The sequence below is a fragment of the Plasmodium reichenowi genome, chromosome 14, assembly GCF_001601855.1.
Source record: "Plasmodium reichenowi strain SY57 chromosome 14, whole genome shotgun sequence".
Taxonomy (NCBI): domain Eukaryota; phylum Apicomplexa; class Aconoidasida; order Haemosporida; family Plasmodiidae; genus Plasmodium; species Plasmodium reichenowi.
The window spans coordinates 1,020,541-1,036,783 of NC_033659.1; the positions used below are offsets into that span (position 1 = coordinate 1,020,541).

General features: G+C 14.8%; 3 protein-coding genes across 3 annotated transcripts in view, besides 1 other annotated feature; 2 read left to right on the top strand and 1 right to left on the bottom strand.

Annotated features, from left to right (window-relative positions):
- Nucleotides 1–66, top strand: part of PRSY57_1426500 (selenoprotein, putative) — a gene marked incomplete at both ends in the record, with an annotated part of 1,014 nt that extends 948 nt beyond the window's left edge. Inside the window, one exon of the mRNA XM_020115302.1 lies at nucleotides 39–66. Coding sequence (XP_019969959.1) covers nucleotides 39–66 — 28 coding nt within the window. The remainder of the gene's footprint in view (nucleotides 1–38) is intronic.
- Nucleotides 67–1,765: 1,699 nt separating this feature from the next.
- On the top strand, nucleotides 1,766–7,002 carry PRSY57_1426600 (hypothetical protein; the record flags this gene model as incomplete). Its single annotated transcript, XM_012909866.2, has 7 exons — nucleotides 1,766–5,490; nucleotides 5,618–5,834; nucleotides 5,925–5,989; nucleotides 6,139–6,274; nucleotides 6,437–6,552; nucleotides 6,696–6,801; nucleotides 6,946–7,002. The coding sequence occupies 7 exons, from the start codon at nucleotides 1,766–1,768 to the stop codon at nucleotides 7,000–7,002; spliced, it is 4,422 nt and encodes a 1,473-aa protein (XP_012765320.2).
- A 2,135-nt stretch (nucleotides 7,003–9,137) lies between these two features.
- Nucleotides 9,138–12,596: a sequence feature (centromere).
- Nucleotides 12,597–14,885: 2,289 nt separating this feature from the next.
- PRSY57_1426700 (putative membrane protein) overlaps nucleotides 14,886–16,243 on the bottom strand; it is a gene marked incomplete at both ends in the record, with an annotated part of 2,094 nt that continues 736 nt past the window's right edge. Inside the window, 2 exons of the mRNA XM_020115305.1 lie at nucleotides 14,886–15,013; nucleotides 15,141–16,074. Coding sequence (XP_019969960.1) covers nucleotides 14,886–15,013; nucleotides 15,141–16,074 — 1,062 coding nt within the window. Of the gene's footprint in view, nucleotides 15,014–15,140 lie in introns of the transcript that reaches the window.

The window sequence follows — 16,243 nt, forward strand, 5'->3', positions numbered from 1 at the left end:
TATTTTTTTTTTTTTTTTTTTTTTTTTTTTTTTTTTAGGTACAATAATCGCAAATCCTGACGATAATTTGGATGAATTAAAGGTACAAAAAAATAAAATAATAAAAGGAAAAAATTAGAAATCATATTTATAATTTGTCAAACAAATATGGAAAAGAGAATAAATGAAACTCAATGTTAAAATGTTTTCTTTCCTTTTTGTTTCATAATTTTATCGATTTCTTCATTTTTATCCTAAATTTTGTTTTTTTGTTTTTTTTGTATTGTACTCTTTTAATTCATCCTTTTTTCTAACATCCCTTTAAAGCTATGAAAGAAAAAAAAAAGAAAAAAAAAAAAAAGTAGAACAAAATGTTTTTTTCGTAGAATAATAAAAACTAATGATTTGTTCAATGGAAAAATTCTCAAAAGAATTCATGAACAATGAAATGTTTTTATTTAGCTACACAATGTTATATAAATGAAAATATCTTCATGACAAGAAAAATAATATAAATAATAAAACAATATACATCAGTTTATATATATATTTGCATATATGTGTATATTTTACAAGCTTTTGTTAAATGTTTTCGTAAATAACTTAAATTATTATAAAGAACATACTCTTAAGATTTATTTTGCTTTTGTTATATATATCATGTTTTGGTTTATGTTGTATAAAAATTATTAAAAAAAAAATAGAAATGAATAGAAAACAAAACAAAACAAAATGAATTAATAATAAAAAATAAATATATAATTGAGGGACATATTATATTATATGTATATATATATAAAATTTTATATATCAAATATATTTATCCAAATAATTTTCTCTCATTAACACTGTGAACGATAATCATAATAATAAAAAAAAAAAATTAATATAGTATATTTACTCTTACCTTTCATATTTTAAAAAGATAATTATTTAGTCATTTTAAACAAGAATACACCACGCACACACACTTGAGAAAAAATAAAACAATAAATAAGTATAATTATAATATATTCATATATATATTATATATATATAATATATAAACTTTAATTAATTTGGGTTTTTTTTTTTTTTTTTTTTTTTTTTTTTTTTTTTAAAGTATTAAACTTAAAAATTATATACACTTTTTATCTTACAATTATTTATTTATTATTTATTTAAATATTCTTTTGTGAATTTACTTTTAAAAAACTTTATATTTCAATTTTAAATTTATTAAAATAAAATAATTATATATATATATATATATATATATAATATAAAAAGAAAGAAAAAAATTAATAAATGTTTTAACTTTGTAAATATTTTTGCTTTTGTGTTTTATTTTGTATCATTTTCTCTTTTTTTTTTTTTTTTTTCTTATTTAGCTTCAATAAATATTATACTTTAAATATATTGGATATATTATTTGTATATATATATATATATATATATATATATAATTTTATATAAAATTATTTAAATAAAAAAAAAAAAAATATATATATATATAATAAATTAATTTAAGATATTCACCTAAATCTTAGACAATATTGTAAGAATTTTATATTTTTTTGTGTCAGATGTAGGTATATTTTGTTTTATTTTTTTAATGTATATGTGTTAAATGTTTATATTTAATGAATAAAATTATTACATATACAATAGATATGTAATATATAGTGTTCCTATACGAAAAAATAAAAAATAAAAAAATACATATATATATATATATATATATATATATATGTATAGTATAGTATAATAATATATATGTATATATTTATATAAATGAATTATTAAGATGCTTAAAAGAGATAGTTTATCAAATCTCCATAGTAAAGAAACACGAAGGTTTTCTATTCACAATAAAGATATCTTCAAGTATGATTATCCAGAATACTTAAATTTATGCTTAGAGGAATATAGAAATAATATATATGATTTAGATCTAATTAATGATAATGAAGAATGTACACGTGAAGTGGTTAATTATTATAATTATATATACGGGAACTATTATGAGAATGTTCTAAATGTTTTTGAAAACAACCCCAATGAAAAGACAATTGTAAATGAAAGTTATTTATTGAAACTTGATTTATTAAATAAACGACATATTGAATCTTTATATAATATCAGTATTTTAAGTATATCAGATAAATTAAAATATTATATGTTAAGAGGTGAAGTTAAAAAGAATAAGGATGATATAATTGAAGACGATAAATTAATTCAAGAAAAAAATAATGAAAATAGAACACTTAAGAAAAATTTGTTTACGAATGATTCTCTTAAAACAAATATGAATCTAAACGATTTTAATAATAATAAAAATAAATTTTTGGATAAAAATTCAAAATTATATACAAATGATGAATTGTCATCAACGGACATGAAAAGAGAAGAAGAATTTGATATAATCAAATATTTATTTTATATTATAAGATTAGTTGAATATTCCTTAAGTTCAGAAAATGGAAATTTATCTTCATTTTATAATCGTTTGAAAATATATTTCTTTAGAGATAACGTTAATGAAAACTATTACAATTATATTTATTTATTAACCTTGTGTTTACATTGTTTAGAAAATATAACTAGTAATATCGTCACATTTGACATAAAAGATATAGAAAATGAAGAATTGAACTTAGCTAATGAAAAAAATAATTCTGTTTATTCTAGTACAAATAAAATGAATAACTCACAAAATAGTATTAAAAGAAAATACAGTACTTCTAATTTTAGAAATTATACTTCATCTAATGAAAATAATAACAATTTTCATCAAAACAATTTAGTTACTAATAATAATAATAATAATAATAATAATAACAATTTTTTGAGAGCAGCTTCAAAAGAATGCAATTCTTTTAAAATATATAGTAATAATATGTATTTTTATAAAATATTTTTTTATCTTTTAAGTTTTTTAAATTTCTATTTAGAAGATATGATAAAAGATGGTTCCTTATTATATTCTGATATGATGAAAATGCATTCAGAAAGTAATGCACGTAGAAACAGAAAAGATCAAATGTTAAATTCATCTAATGTTATAAATGGAACAACAAATAATAGCAATATGTCATCATTTATAGATGGAAAAGAGGAATTGTTTTTCCTAGGAAAAAATAAAGTATCATACTGTAATATTTTATTGAAAAGTTTAAATATAATTAATAATTTAATGAATTTAGATGCTCTAAGAGAAAAAATTATGAATTCAAGTAATGATCTTAATGAATTGAAAATATTTTTATCCAAATTTTATAAATATTTAAATGAATACGATGACATTGAAGTTTATAAAAATTTTTATATTAGCTTATATAAAACTTATATATTCATTTTCCCAGAGGAATTAGAAAAAGAAAACTATTTTTCCCCTATGCTACTTTTTGAAAATATTGTGAATAATGGTAATTTAATACGAATGAGAACTATTGTAGATACTCTAATATTTTGTTTTAATGATAAGAAATTTGTTTATTTTTTTGAAGAAAATATAAATATAACCAAAGTACTTTTTATTTTTGTTACATATTCATCCAGATTATTATCAAATAAACAATATGAACTTATAACAAATATATCATTCCTTTTTTACATCATTTTAATTAAATTCCCAAATGTTTCAATAACCATATTTCACATTTTAAATGAAAATAACGATTATATTATGAAATATAATGAAGATAAAAAATTTAATTCCATTTTTAGTAACCTAAATGAACATATAAATATGCTCTTTTTATCAACTATACATAAAAATAAAAATTTGGCAACAATCATATCTCTTATCTTCTCCAAATTAATAAATCTCTATTGTCAATTTTCTGCTAAAAAAAACGTAGACAATAATAATAATATAAATAATAATTATCCTTATGGTACCCATCTAAATACAAATAATTATGGTTTAAGAAATTTAAACAGCTCATATTTGAATGCAAATGGACAAAATGTTTCCAATGTACCTGGAACTACTTTAATAAAAAATGCAAATGTAAATAACTTGAATTATTCATATGCGTCTAACAACGAAAATGAAGGAAACAAGTTATATAAAGAAATATTTTGTAAAATATTTGATAACATAAAAAACAATGAACGAAATTCTGTAATAAAAGCTATATTAATTAATTTACACATAATTCCCGATGTATATTCATCGAATAATTTATTTCAAATAGAAGAAAATTCGGAAAAAACCAGATATATAATTGTTATTATCAACTTTTTATTTACATTAATGAAAACAAAATTTTACGACGCTATACATGAAAATACTTTTGAATATATAGATTATTTTATTGATGAGCTAAAGAAAAGTGTTCATATGAAAAATATAAAGTTAGTATGTGGATACATATCTCTTTTATTAAATTATTCATTAAATAAAAAAACAAATAATCTAAATGAAACAGCAGATCTAAAATCCAGTATATTTATAAAAAATATCCATTATAATAACCAACCGAATATTATAAAGATACATAAAGCTTTGTATGAATCAGGAGCGTTAACATTTTTAATATCTTCTTTATACGAATCAAAAGATTCATTAATAATTTATAATTGTGTTTATTCAATATCATTTTTATTGTATAAAAAATCCATTTTAGATTATGATAAAAATATAGAATTATCTAACATGAAAATAGCCATTTTAAATATAGTTAGACATTATTATAATTTAGATATGTACTTAGAAAATTATACGGAAAATTTTATTGATTACAAAGGATTTTTAAAAGGAAATTCAAAAAAAAATTTATCATTACATGAAGACGACAATTATAACACATTATTAAATAAATTAAATAAAAGGAATTCATATGAATGTGATGATTTAAATAAAAAATACTTATATGAAGAAGAAAACAAATTTTTATTAGGTGAAAAAAATGATAATAACTATTTACTAAATCACATGAACACGAATTACGGTTCAAATATTAAGAAAATTGGTAGTAACGAAAATATAGGAAATAAGAATGTGTTCCCTTCATTAAAATATCAATATACAAGTGCAAATTATGAAAATTCTTTTTATCTTAATTTTGATAAAATTTTCTTTGAAACAGTTAAAAATAGAAAAAGTTCTTTTAATTTTTATTTTGATACCATTTACAATACACAATATTTATTTAATTTTCTATTACATAATTTCCTGTTCTATTCAAAAGACGCAGATGAATATTCCAAAAAGTACTTATTAAATATTTTATTGCATAATAATATAACAAGATCATCTGATATTAACTTTTATTCCAATAAAATAAAAAACTTGAATTCTCAATTTAATGAATCTCAATCCAGGCTAGAAATTTATAAACAAGATCTTGAGAGATACAAAGATGTTATTAATGTTTTAAACAAAGAAATTGAAGAAAAACAGAATGCTCATAATGCTTTAATTCAAAAAATTAGAAAAGAGAATGAAATGGAAATTGATAGAAAACTTCAAGAAAATAATAATTTGGAGAATATTATTTCTCAAAAAAATGATATAATAGATGAGTACGTTTCGAAAAAGAAAAAATAAGACAATATAAAAATAATAATACAAATGAATATTATATATTAATATATATATATATATATATATATAATATATATGTTTACTTTATCTTTTTTTTTTCTGTAGATTACAAAGAAAATATGAAGAAGTATATTTGCAAAAAAAAGAAACAGAAGAAGAAAATGTAAACATAAAAAATAAAACCGTTTCAATGGAATCATTATTAAAATCTCTTCAATCAAAATATACACACATGCAATCTCAGAATAAAACGTTAAATAACAAATTAATTGACCAGAAAAATAGAATCAATGAAGGAATAAGTATTATTAATTCTCTTACCGTAATAAAAAAAAATTTATAATAATAAATGTAATATTAATTTTTTTTTTAAAATTATATTAATTTTTTTTTTGTTTATTTTTGCTTTTAGAGTGAGAATGAAAAATTAAAAACCATAGAAGAAAATCAAAATAATGAATTAGAAGGAACTTTCAAGTTAGTAATTAAAAAAAAAAAATGTCCTTTAAATGCAATTAAAAAATTGTGGATTAAATTAATGACTATATTATATATATATATATATATATATATATATATGTATATTCTTATATTTTTTGAATTCATTTTATTTTCTTTTTTTATAGAAAATTAATTGTTGTTGTTAAAGAATTAAGTGATAAAAACAAAGAATTGGACGAAAAAGAAAAAAAAATCAAAACATATAATGGTGATATCCAAGAATTAAAAACGATAATCAACAAAAGCAATAATGATTTAAAGGTAACTTTTTGCTAAAATAATATATTCTAATATTTTTGTAGAATGTTTATTGAAAAAATAATTTGAAGACTTACAAAATTTTGAATATCTATATTATATATATATATATATATATTGTAAAAATGCATTAAATGAACTTTGATGTGTACATTTTATTTATAGGAACAAGCATTAATAATTGAAAATTTTACTGGATTAAACAAAAATCTAAATGAAGAACTTAATAATGCTAATAAAAATTTAGAATTATCAAAAAGATACATTATGAATTATGAAAAGTAAATATATATATGTGGAAATTTATTAAATTTCTAAAACATAATTTTTTATTCTTATGTTTTACCTTTTAAAAATATTATTATTACACTAATATTAAATTATACATATGTATTTTTTTTTTTTTTTTTTTTTTGTACCTTAGAAATGAAGAGGAAATGAAAAATCGCATAATGAAGTTAGAAAAGGAACTATATGAAAAAAGTGAAGAATGTGAAATAAAAACCCAAAAGTTAATTATGAAAGAAAAGGTTAGTTTTTTTTATATTATTATATATATATATTAATGAATTCATATTGCATAAAATGAAATATCTTATATTTACATTAAAAAGCAATAATATATATATATTAAAATACATCATTTTAAATATTTTTTTTTTATTATATCTTAGGAGTTATCTGATAAAGACATACAACTTAAAAAAATAGCATCAGTAATTATAAATTAGATTTTATCACAAATATATATAATATATATATTTCTACAAAATGTTTATATAAATTACTTTTTTTTTTTTTTTGTTATTTTTTTTTTTTTTTTTTTTCATTATATATGCATTGATGCATTTATTTGTCAAAATGTTTTATAAAATGTTTTTATAAAAAAAAAAAAAAACTGTTATTTCATTCCAGTGTTTATAATTTGTAAAAAGTTATATTAACATGTTTATGTTCATGTTCTCAAATAAAAACAATAATACTTATTTTTAAATAAAGAATCTATAAATATGAAATAAAAAAATCACAACCTTAACTTTTTTTAAAACATGTTTAGAAAATTTTCATTGTCCTATAATTTTTAAAATATAACTATAGTTGTTTTTTACAAATGAAACTGTATTTATTTGAATTTACAATAATTTTTTTTTAATTCTTTCATAAAAACAATTTTATCATTCTTTGATATATTAATTCAAAATAATATTATATAATAGATTATATAATAAGAAAAAGTTTACATATGAATATTCATTTTCAATTTTTATTTTCCTTAATTTTTTTTTAATAATAAAACAGTGTCTTTATAAGTAACTATAATAAAAGGTGAAATAATATTACATGCACATATATATTATTATAAAAAGAACGTGTATAATTTATATAAATATTCTATATAAATATTTTTATATAGATAATTATCATGTGATGCTTTAAAATATAAACAAATATCTCTTTTTTTTTAATTTAATTATTTTTTTTATACTTAATAAATAAAGAATATATGATTATTTTTTAACAAAAGAAACATAATCAAATTGTTATTATAAAACAAGATAAATTCATGTTCTCATTAAAAATATATTTTTTTGTATCTTTTATGAAAGAATATAATATAGTTCATAACAATTTGTAATGATATTACAATTTTCATTAATTTAATGGAAATGACATATTTCACATGGAAATTTAATAATTGCCTTTCAATAAGATTTCAAATGTATTTACATATTTATTTTATTAGTATTTCATTTATCTGTATAATAATATTGTGTTAAAATAAATATATATGTAACTTTGCATATATATATTATATATATAATGGATATTTATTATATATAATCTATTTACAATTGTAATTTTCAAATATGTTTTCATTTTATATGCTTAGATCATATTAGGGGATGTATATAAATAAAATCCCTTAATTTTTATATATTTTCCTTAATTCACATCATAATAATTAAATTGTAGTTACCGTCATTTTCCTATATTTATTGTTTTTTTAGATTATTATTCCTATTTACCGAAATATACATTTTTTAAATATGAATAAAAATTTGAACTTGAAATTCATTAAAAACATTTAGAAAAATATTGAAAATTGTAATAATTATGTATTAACTATTAAATAACTTCTAAATCAAAACATAACCAATAACTTATATTTTTCAGTATGAAGAAAATAATTAATTGAAGAATATATATATTTATGTATATATTTCTTTTATATAATGTTATTTAATAAATCTATATACAATAATAGAATAGAAAATTTTGAAGGATAAAAATAAAGGAGAATTATATTCTTTTGTTAATTTTTCTAATATATTGATATAATTAATTTATTACAAACTGTAATTATAAATTTTTTATTCCGAAACTCTACATACACAACTTGAAATATTATTTAGTTGGTTCTATACATCTTAATTTATTTTTTTTAACCTGGTTATGTTAATATAAATACATAAATTAAATAATAATTTTAACTACTATAATACAGATATTATGTAATAATTACTAATTATTAATTTATAATCGCCCTAATATAATCTGCGAAAGAAAAAAAAAATGATAAAATTACTTTTTATGTTTTTCATAAAGTTTCCTATTTATTATCAAAATGAAATATTATACATACATTATGAAACTCATGATTTTTTATATTTCTATTCATTATCTTTTTTGTATTAAAACGTATTATCTAATTCGGTTTGTTTTTAAAATGATGTTATTATATGAATACATTATTGTGTATAATGGAATTAAAGTATATATTTTTAAGCAATAAACCCTTGATGATATCATTATATGTTTTTGTTCTAATTTTATTGTATTTCTTCCTAGTTTTTGAATACTTTTTATAGATAATTCAAAATATATATTTAAAAATTTTTATAATTTCAAGTCTTATATAAATATATTAGTTTCTATAGATATCTAAATTCTTTTTTAAAATATAAGAATAGCACTATAAAATATATTTCGAATAGTGAATAATAAATAAAAGATAATTATATTTAAATAAATACTTTTATTTTAAACATTAAAGCAAATTCATTATTTTAAAACAATGTATAAATATATATGATTCATATATAGTTAATATATACAAAAAAATAGTATAATCAATAAAAAAAAATTTACAATTAAAAAAATATATCATAATTTTCAAAAGACACATTTGTTTTTAATTAAATATTATTAAATTAAAAATTTTGTATTTCAAAATAATACACATTTGGAAAAAAAGACATGTTACTAATTTATTTAATAATAAAATATTTATAATGATTAATTTTTAAATATATATATAATTATTATATTATTATAATATTTTAATAAAATAATAAAAATTATATTTAATTATTAATTTCAATATAGTTATATATATTATATTCTTATATATTAATATTATTAATTTTAATATAATAATTAATATTTAATAATTAATTAAAATTAATAATTATAAATTATTATTTAATATTATATAATATAATATAATATTAATTAATATAAAATATTATTATTTAATTTAATAAATTATAAATTAAATAATAATTAATATTTAATAATTAATTAAAATTAATAATTATAAATTATTATTTAATATTATATAATATAATATAATATAATATAATATAATATAATATAATATAATATAATATTAATTAATATAAAATATTATTATTTAATTTAATAAATTATAAATTAAATAATAATTAATATTTAATAATTAATTAAATTTAATAAGTATAAATTATTATTTAATATTAAATAATATAATATTAATAAATATAAAATATTATTATTTAATTATTAATTAATTTATTTTAATAAATTATAAATTAAATAATAATTAATTTTTAATATATATATTATAAATATTAATTATTATATAATTTAAAAATATAATTAATGGTTAATTAATTAAATTTATATATTTATTATTTAACTTATATTTTTAATAAATTATAAATAATTATTAATTATTATATTTTAAATTAAATTATTTATTTAAATAATTATAAATTAATAAATTATAATATATTTTTTAATTACTTATAATATTTAATAATATAGGAATATTTTATTGATTTTTTTATATATAATATTATCTTTATTAATTTAATAAATAACTTAATTTGTAATAATTTAATTTTTAAATATTATTTTATTATTATTAAGTAAAATAATAAATATATTTAATTAAATTATATTTATTTAATTATAATTAAAAGATACACTATTTATTATTATATTATTAATTAATTAATATATTTCAAAATTAAATTAATTAAATATATTTAATATAAATATAGAGTATTATATAATTATTTATTTTAATAGTAATATATTTAATAAAATAAATAATATTTAATTAAATTAAATATATTTATTTAATACTAAATAATTAATATATAATAATATATTATTTATTTAATATTAATTTCACTTAAATAAATAATTATATATTTTTATTATACTATAAAAGTTAATTTATTTTATTAATTTAAATATTATAAGAAATTAAAAACATACATAATATAATAATAAATTAATAATTAATTAATTATATATAATTATTATTTAATTATTATTTTATTTTAAATATATTAATTTAATAATTAATTTAATATTACTTTAAATAAATTTAATATTTATATAATTTTTATTAAATTAATTTTATTATTATTTATTTATAAATGGATATATTAATTATTATAATATATATTTTATTATTATTTATTTATAATAATTATTAATTAATTTATATATTATTTATTTTAATTAAATTAATTATTTATTTATAATAATTATTAATTAATTTATATATTATTTATTTTAATTAAATTAATTAATTATTTTAATATATTAATTATTAAATATAAAATTAATATTTATTTTATAATTAAATTAATGAATTATTTATTTTTAATATATTAATTATTATATGTCCAAATAATATTATTTATTTACAATTAAATTAATTCATTTATTATATATATAAATTATTATTATTGTAATTTATATTAATTTTATTTATTTAATAGTATTTTTATTTATTATATTTTATTATTTTAAATATTTAATTTTATTTATTTTATAATTAAATTAATTCATTTATTATATATTAATTAAATTATTATAATTTATATTAATTTTATTTATTATATTATTTTATATAATTAAATTTATTTATTATATTATTATTATTTTATATAATTAAATTAATATAATTAATATTATATTTATTTATTATATTATTATTTTATATTATTAAATATTAAATTAATATATTTAATATTATATTTATTTATTATATTATTTTATATAATTAAATTAATATATTTAATATTATATTTATTTATTATATTATTTTATATAATTAAATTTATATATTTAATATTATATTTATTTATTGTATTATTATTATTATTTTATAAATTAATTTTATTTATTATATTATTATTTTATATAATCAAATTTATATATTTTATATTATATTTTATTATTTTATATATTTAATTTTATTTATTTAGTATTTACTATTATTATTAAATTAAATATTTGTATTTAATATATTTTATTAATTTATATATATGTATAATACTTTAAATAACTAATATTGTATAATTAATATTATACTTCAAATTAAATTAATAAATATATTTATTATTTAATATAATGAATTTATTTCTTTTTGTTAAAATATAATATTATTTTTTGTTTTTGAATAAATATTCACAAAATAAATTTTATACATTTTAAATTTTACATATATAAAAAAATGAAAACTTTAATTTATTTATGTACATTTCATTAGACATAATATGAAAACATATTTCTCAGTTTTGTAGTATTTAATTATTATTATTTACATATATTTCAGTTGTATCTTTTGTGAATTGAAACTAATTGTATAATTAAAAAATATTAAAATTCTTTATTATATAATATATATATATATATATTATGCATATTGTTTTATTCAACCTTTTTATGGTTGATAAATATTAAAAACGATAAAATATATGTATCACACCATTGTAATATGTTTATATTCAAAATGATTAAACTTTTGGTAATATTTTATAAGTCATTATTTCATTTTACATTTATACAAATATTTGTTCACTTCATTATTGTGTTTACCATTTTCTTTATCACAATATATTAAAATAATTATTAAAATTGAAAAAAATATCAAAAATTATCAGAAAGAACACATCATTTTTTTGTTTAATGTATAATTAATTATATATGTGTAGTTAATAATGAAGCGAATATTTTTATAGTTTTATTATATAAAATCATACATGTTTATATTATACGATTTAATTCATATTAAGGTTCATTATGTATGCTTCTATAATTATATGTTATGAGTGAAAAAAACTGGATAATAATTTTGTCTATATCTACTTTAAATAAATAGTAAATATTTTCTTTAAAATTGATTAAGAACAATTGTCAGAAAAAGTTTTATTTTATGAAAATGAAAGCATGTACATTTAATAAAAAGTGAATTAGAATTAATGGTAATTATTATATTATTCATGTCTTTTTTAGATCTAATTCAATCTTACAAAAAACTTCAATGAAGTAAACATTATATGTTTTAATATACACTTTTTATAAATGTAAGAAGAATATAGAAATAAATTATTCTAGAAAAAATGATATTTATAAAAAAGAACTTTATATTTACCTTATATATAATAAATAAATATAATTTATATTAAAAAAATATAATTATTCTATCTAATGTTATGAATCTATCTAAGCAAAGAGCCTTTTATTAAAAATCATATTTTTTAGAAACTATGAAAAGAATTATTTTCATATATCTGCATGTTATAGAAGAAATATAAAAGTATTACTAAAATGATACCTCTAATTTATTTAAACAAAAAAAAAGAATAACTATTTGAATAGTGATTCACACTATAATTTGAAAAAATACTATACACCATATTGTTAATTTTATTATAAACGTTTTTTCTGTTAAAATATATATATATCAATTTTTGATATGTAGATGTAAATTTATTTGAAGCTTTTAAAATGATCATAACGAAAGAGAAAAAAAATAACATTTTGTTAAAAATATATGGTTTTACTAAAACAGAAAAAGTGTTTTATGAGGTATATAAGACATTATTATATTTGTTTAAATATAATAAGGTACAACAAAGAAATATAGTTATTGTTAATTTTCATTGAAATATTTACGTTCATATTTAAAAGATATAATACTTAATTTTATAAAATTTTATAAAAATGTTCTAGGAATGTTAAAATATTCGTCTATAAAATGTATATATAAAATAAAATAATTTTTTACACAAAATTATGTATTTGAGAATTTGAGAAAATGTGCTAGAGAAGAGAAAAAAAAAAAAAAAAAAAATTAATGTGTTGTATTCCATAATTTTAAATTAATTTCTTTTTTTTACGAATACATATTTATAATTGTGATAGATAAACTGGAATATTGATCTATACGCAATTCTTTTTTAACGCTCTTATTTATAATAATTGATTTTAAAATTATTTAGTATTTATAATGCATAATTTTTCTTTTATAGGAATAGAAATATCTTTTTAATAATTGATATAATTTTAAAAGGTATTATCTTAATTAAAATAATTCATATTTTTCTTATAATTTCAATGATAACAAAAAAACATATATTATGATAAAGGGTATTTCGTAGAAACAGTTTCACAATTTGAAACCAAAAAGGAAAATAATTTTATAAATGTCTATAAAAAATATGAATATCATAAAAATTTCTATTACTGACAAGATAAATAATGATTTTACATAGAAAATGAATATAAATATATAAAAAAAAAATTAAACTCATTCAACGGAATTATTAATATATTATAATAATTAATATAGTTCAATAAACTGCTTTTTATCTTTCAATATATAAAAGGAATATAAATATGAAGAAGTAAAAGTTATCAAGAAACCGCTTCGGTTTAGATTTTTAAGAATATATAATTTATTATTTTGTAGGGGTATGAAATGAGTATATACAAAATATAATAAATTATTATCAAAACATATAAGTATTTCTTAAAATGTAGATATAAATAATGATAAAAAAGACTTATACATATTTATATATATAAAAATTATATTAAAAAAATATAAGAAAAACCAGTATGTATATATTTTTTTTTTTAAGCAAAAAATTTTGGAATATATAATAATATGCTTAAATGTGGGCTATTCTTATAATATAATACATTATGTATATTAATACATTGTTAATATTCTTTTTAATCGTTAACATATATTTAATAAAATAAAAATAATTGTTTCTAAAAATGTAAAGTTAAAAAAAAATAAACAAAATATTAAACAAATGCACTTTTTATTTTTAGACAAATGAAACTAAAAAAAATAAATAAAAAAAAAATATATATTTTATGTAAAATTTTTAAAAAAAAAATTATATTAATAATATATAATTTTTATAATAAGAAACATAATTTATTATTAATACCAAAAATGGAGAAATATTATTTAAACAGTATTTTCTTTGATGTGTTAAAAGTTCTTAAATGTATCATTTTGTTAAATGAATAAACATTAATAATTCAGTGATCTGTTTCTAAACAAATATGATAAACCCTTATATAGATTGTAGGAATATTGATATTTGTTATCTAATATATCTTCTTTATAAAATTTAAAAATGTCTACAATGGAATTCATTTCTGCAAAAAAAAAAAAAAAATAATAAAATATTTATATATATATATATATATATATATATATATATATATATACATAATATACATATAACCTATTCATATTTATATTTAAAATAAATTTCATTTATACCATAAAGCAAGTGGTGTAAGGGATCATATAACTCATTTATTTTAATAAAGTTCAAAAAATCAAATAAAACATATGATAAGGAAACTATAATTGATGACAATTTCCTAATAACTGATACTATAACATTCTTACATATAATACTTATTGCTATTGACCACAGTGAAACTCCTTTTAAATAAATACAAGTTAATATGATGGTATCCTTTAATTTATTTATCCGACTGGTTTCTAAAACATTTTTGATTTCTAACTTTTCTTCAAATGAATATACAGTTTGATCATGATTTAAAATATTTATATATTTTTTTAATTGACTAATTAAATCATCTATACACAATATACATGAATCAATATAAGCATTCCAAAATTTGTTGTCTTCAAATAATATTGTATGTATGGGGTTACATAAATGACTTAGTATATTTATTTCATCTTTATATTTTAAGCTTGCATTCATAAGTATAAGTTTTTTAAATAATAATAACTTTAATTTAGTTTTTTTATCCATATTGGTAATTTCAATATTATTTCCTTTTATCCTATAACTTATATCCTTCAAATAATTATAAATACAACTAACAACGAAAAATTCATCATGATATGAACATTGGTTGTGCATTGGAAAATTATTTAATGAAGTAAGCACTTTCGAGTCATATTTATTGAAAATAAAATTAAAAATTATAAAATGATATTCTAAAACTGCTGTTATCCATATTGCAGAAAAAATTGAAAAACAATAAGAAAAATTGGTAATAACATAAATATTTGATAAATTGTATATTTTAGGTAGACTTAATATTACATCAAATGGATGTGTCAAAATACTTACAATTATATTAAAACTGACACTATTAATTATTGTCATCAAAATATCCACAATAAAACTCAATACATAGGAGAAAATAAGTGGTATTATATTTAAAATTATTCCCTAAAGAAGAAAAAAATTAAATTAAATTAAATTAAAAAAAAATATATATATGATATACACGATAATCAAAACACATATATATATTATTTCTTTTATATAACATTTGAATATTCGTATATTTTAAAAGTAAAACTTGTGAAGAAAAAAATTATATATATATATATATATA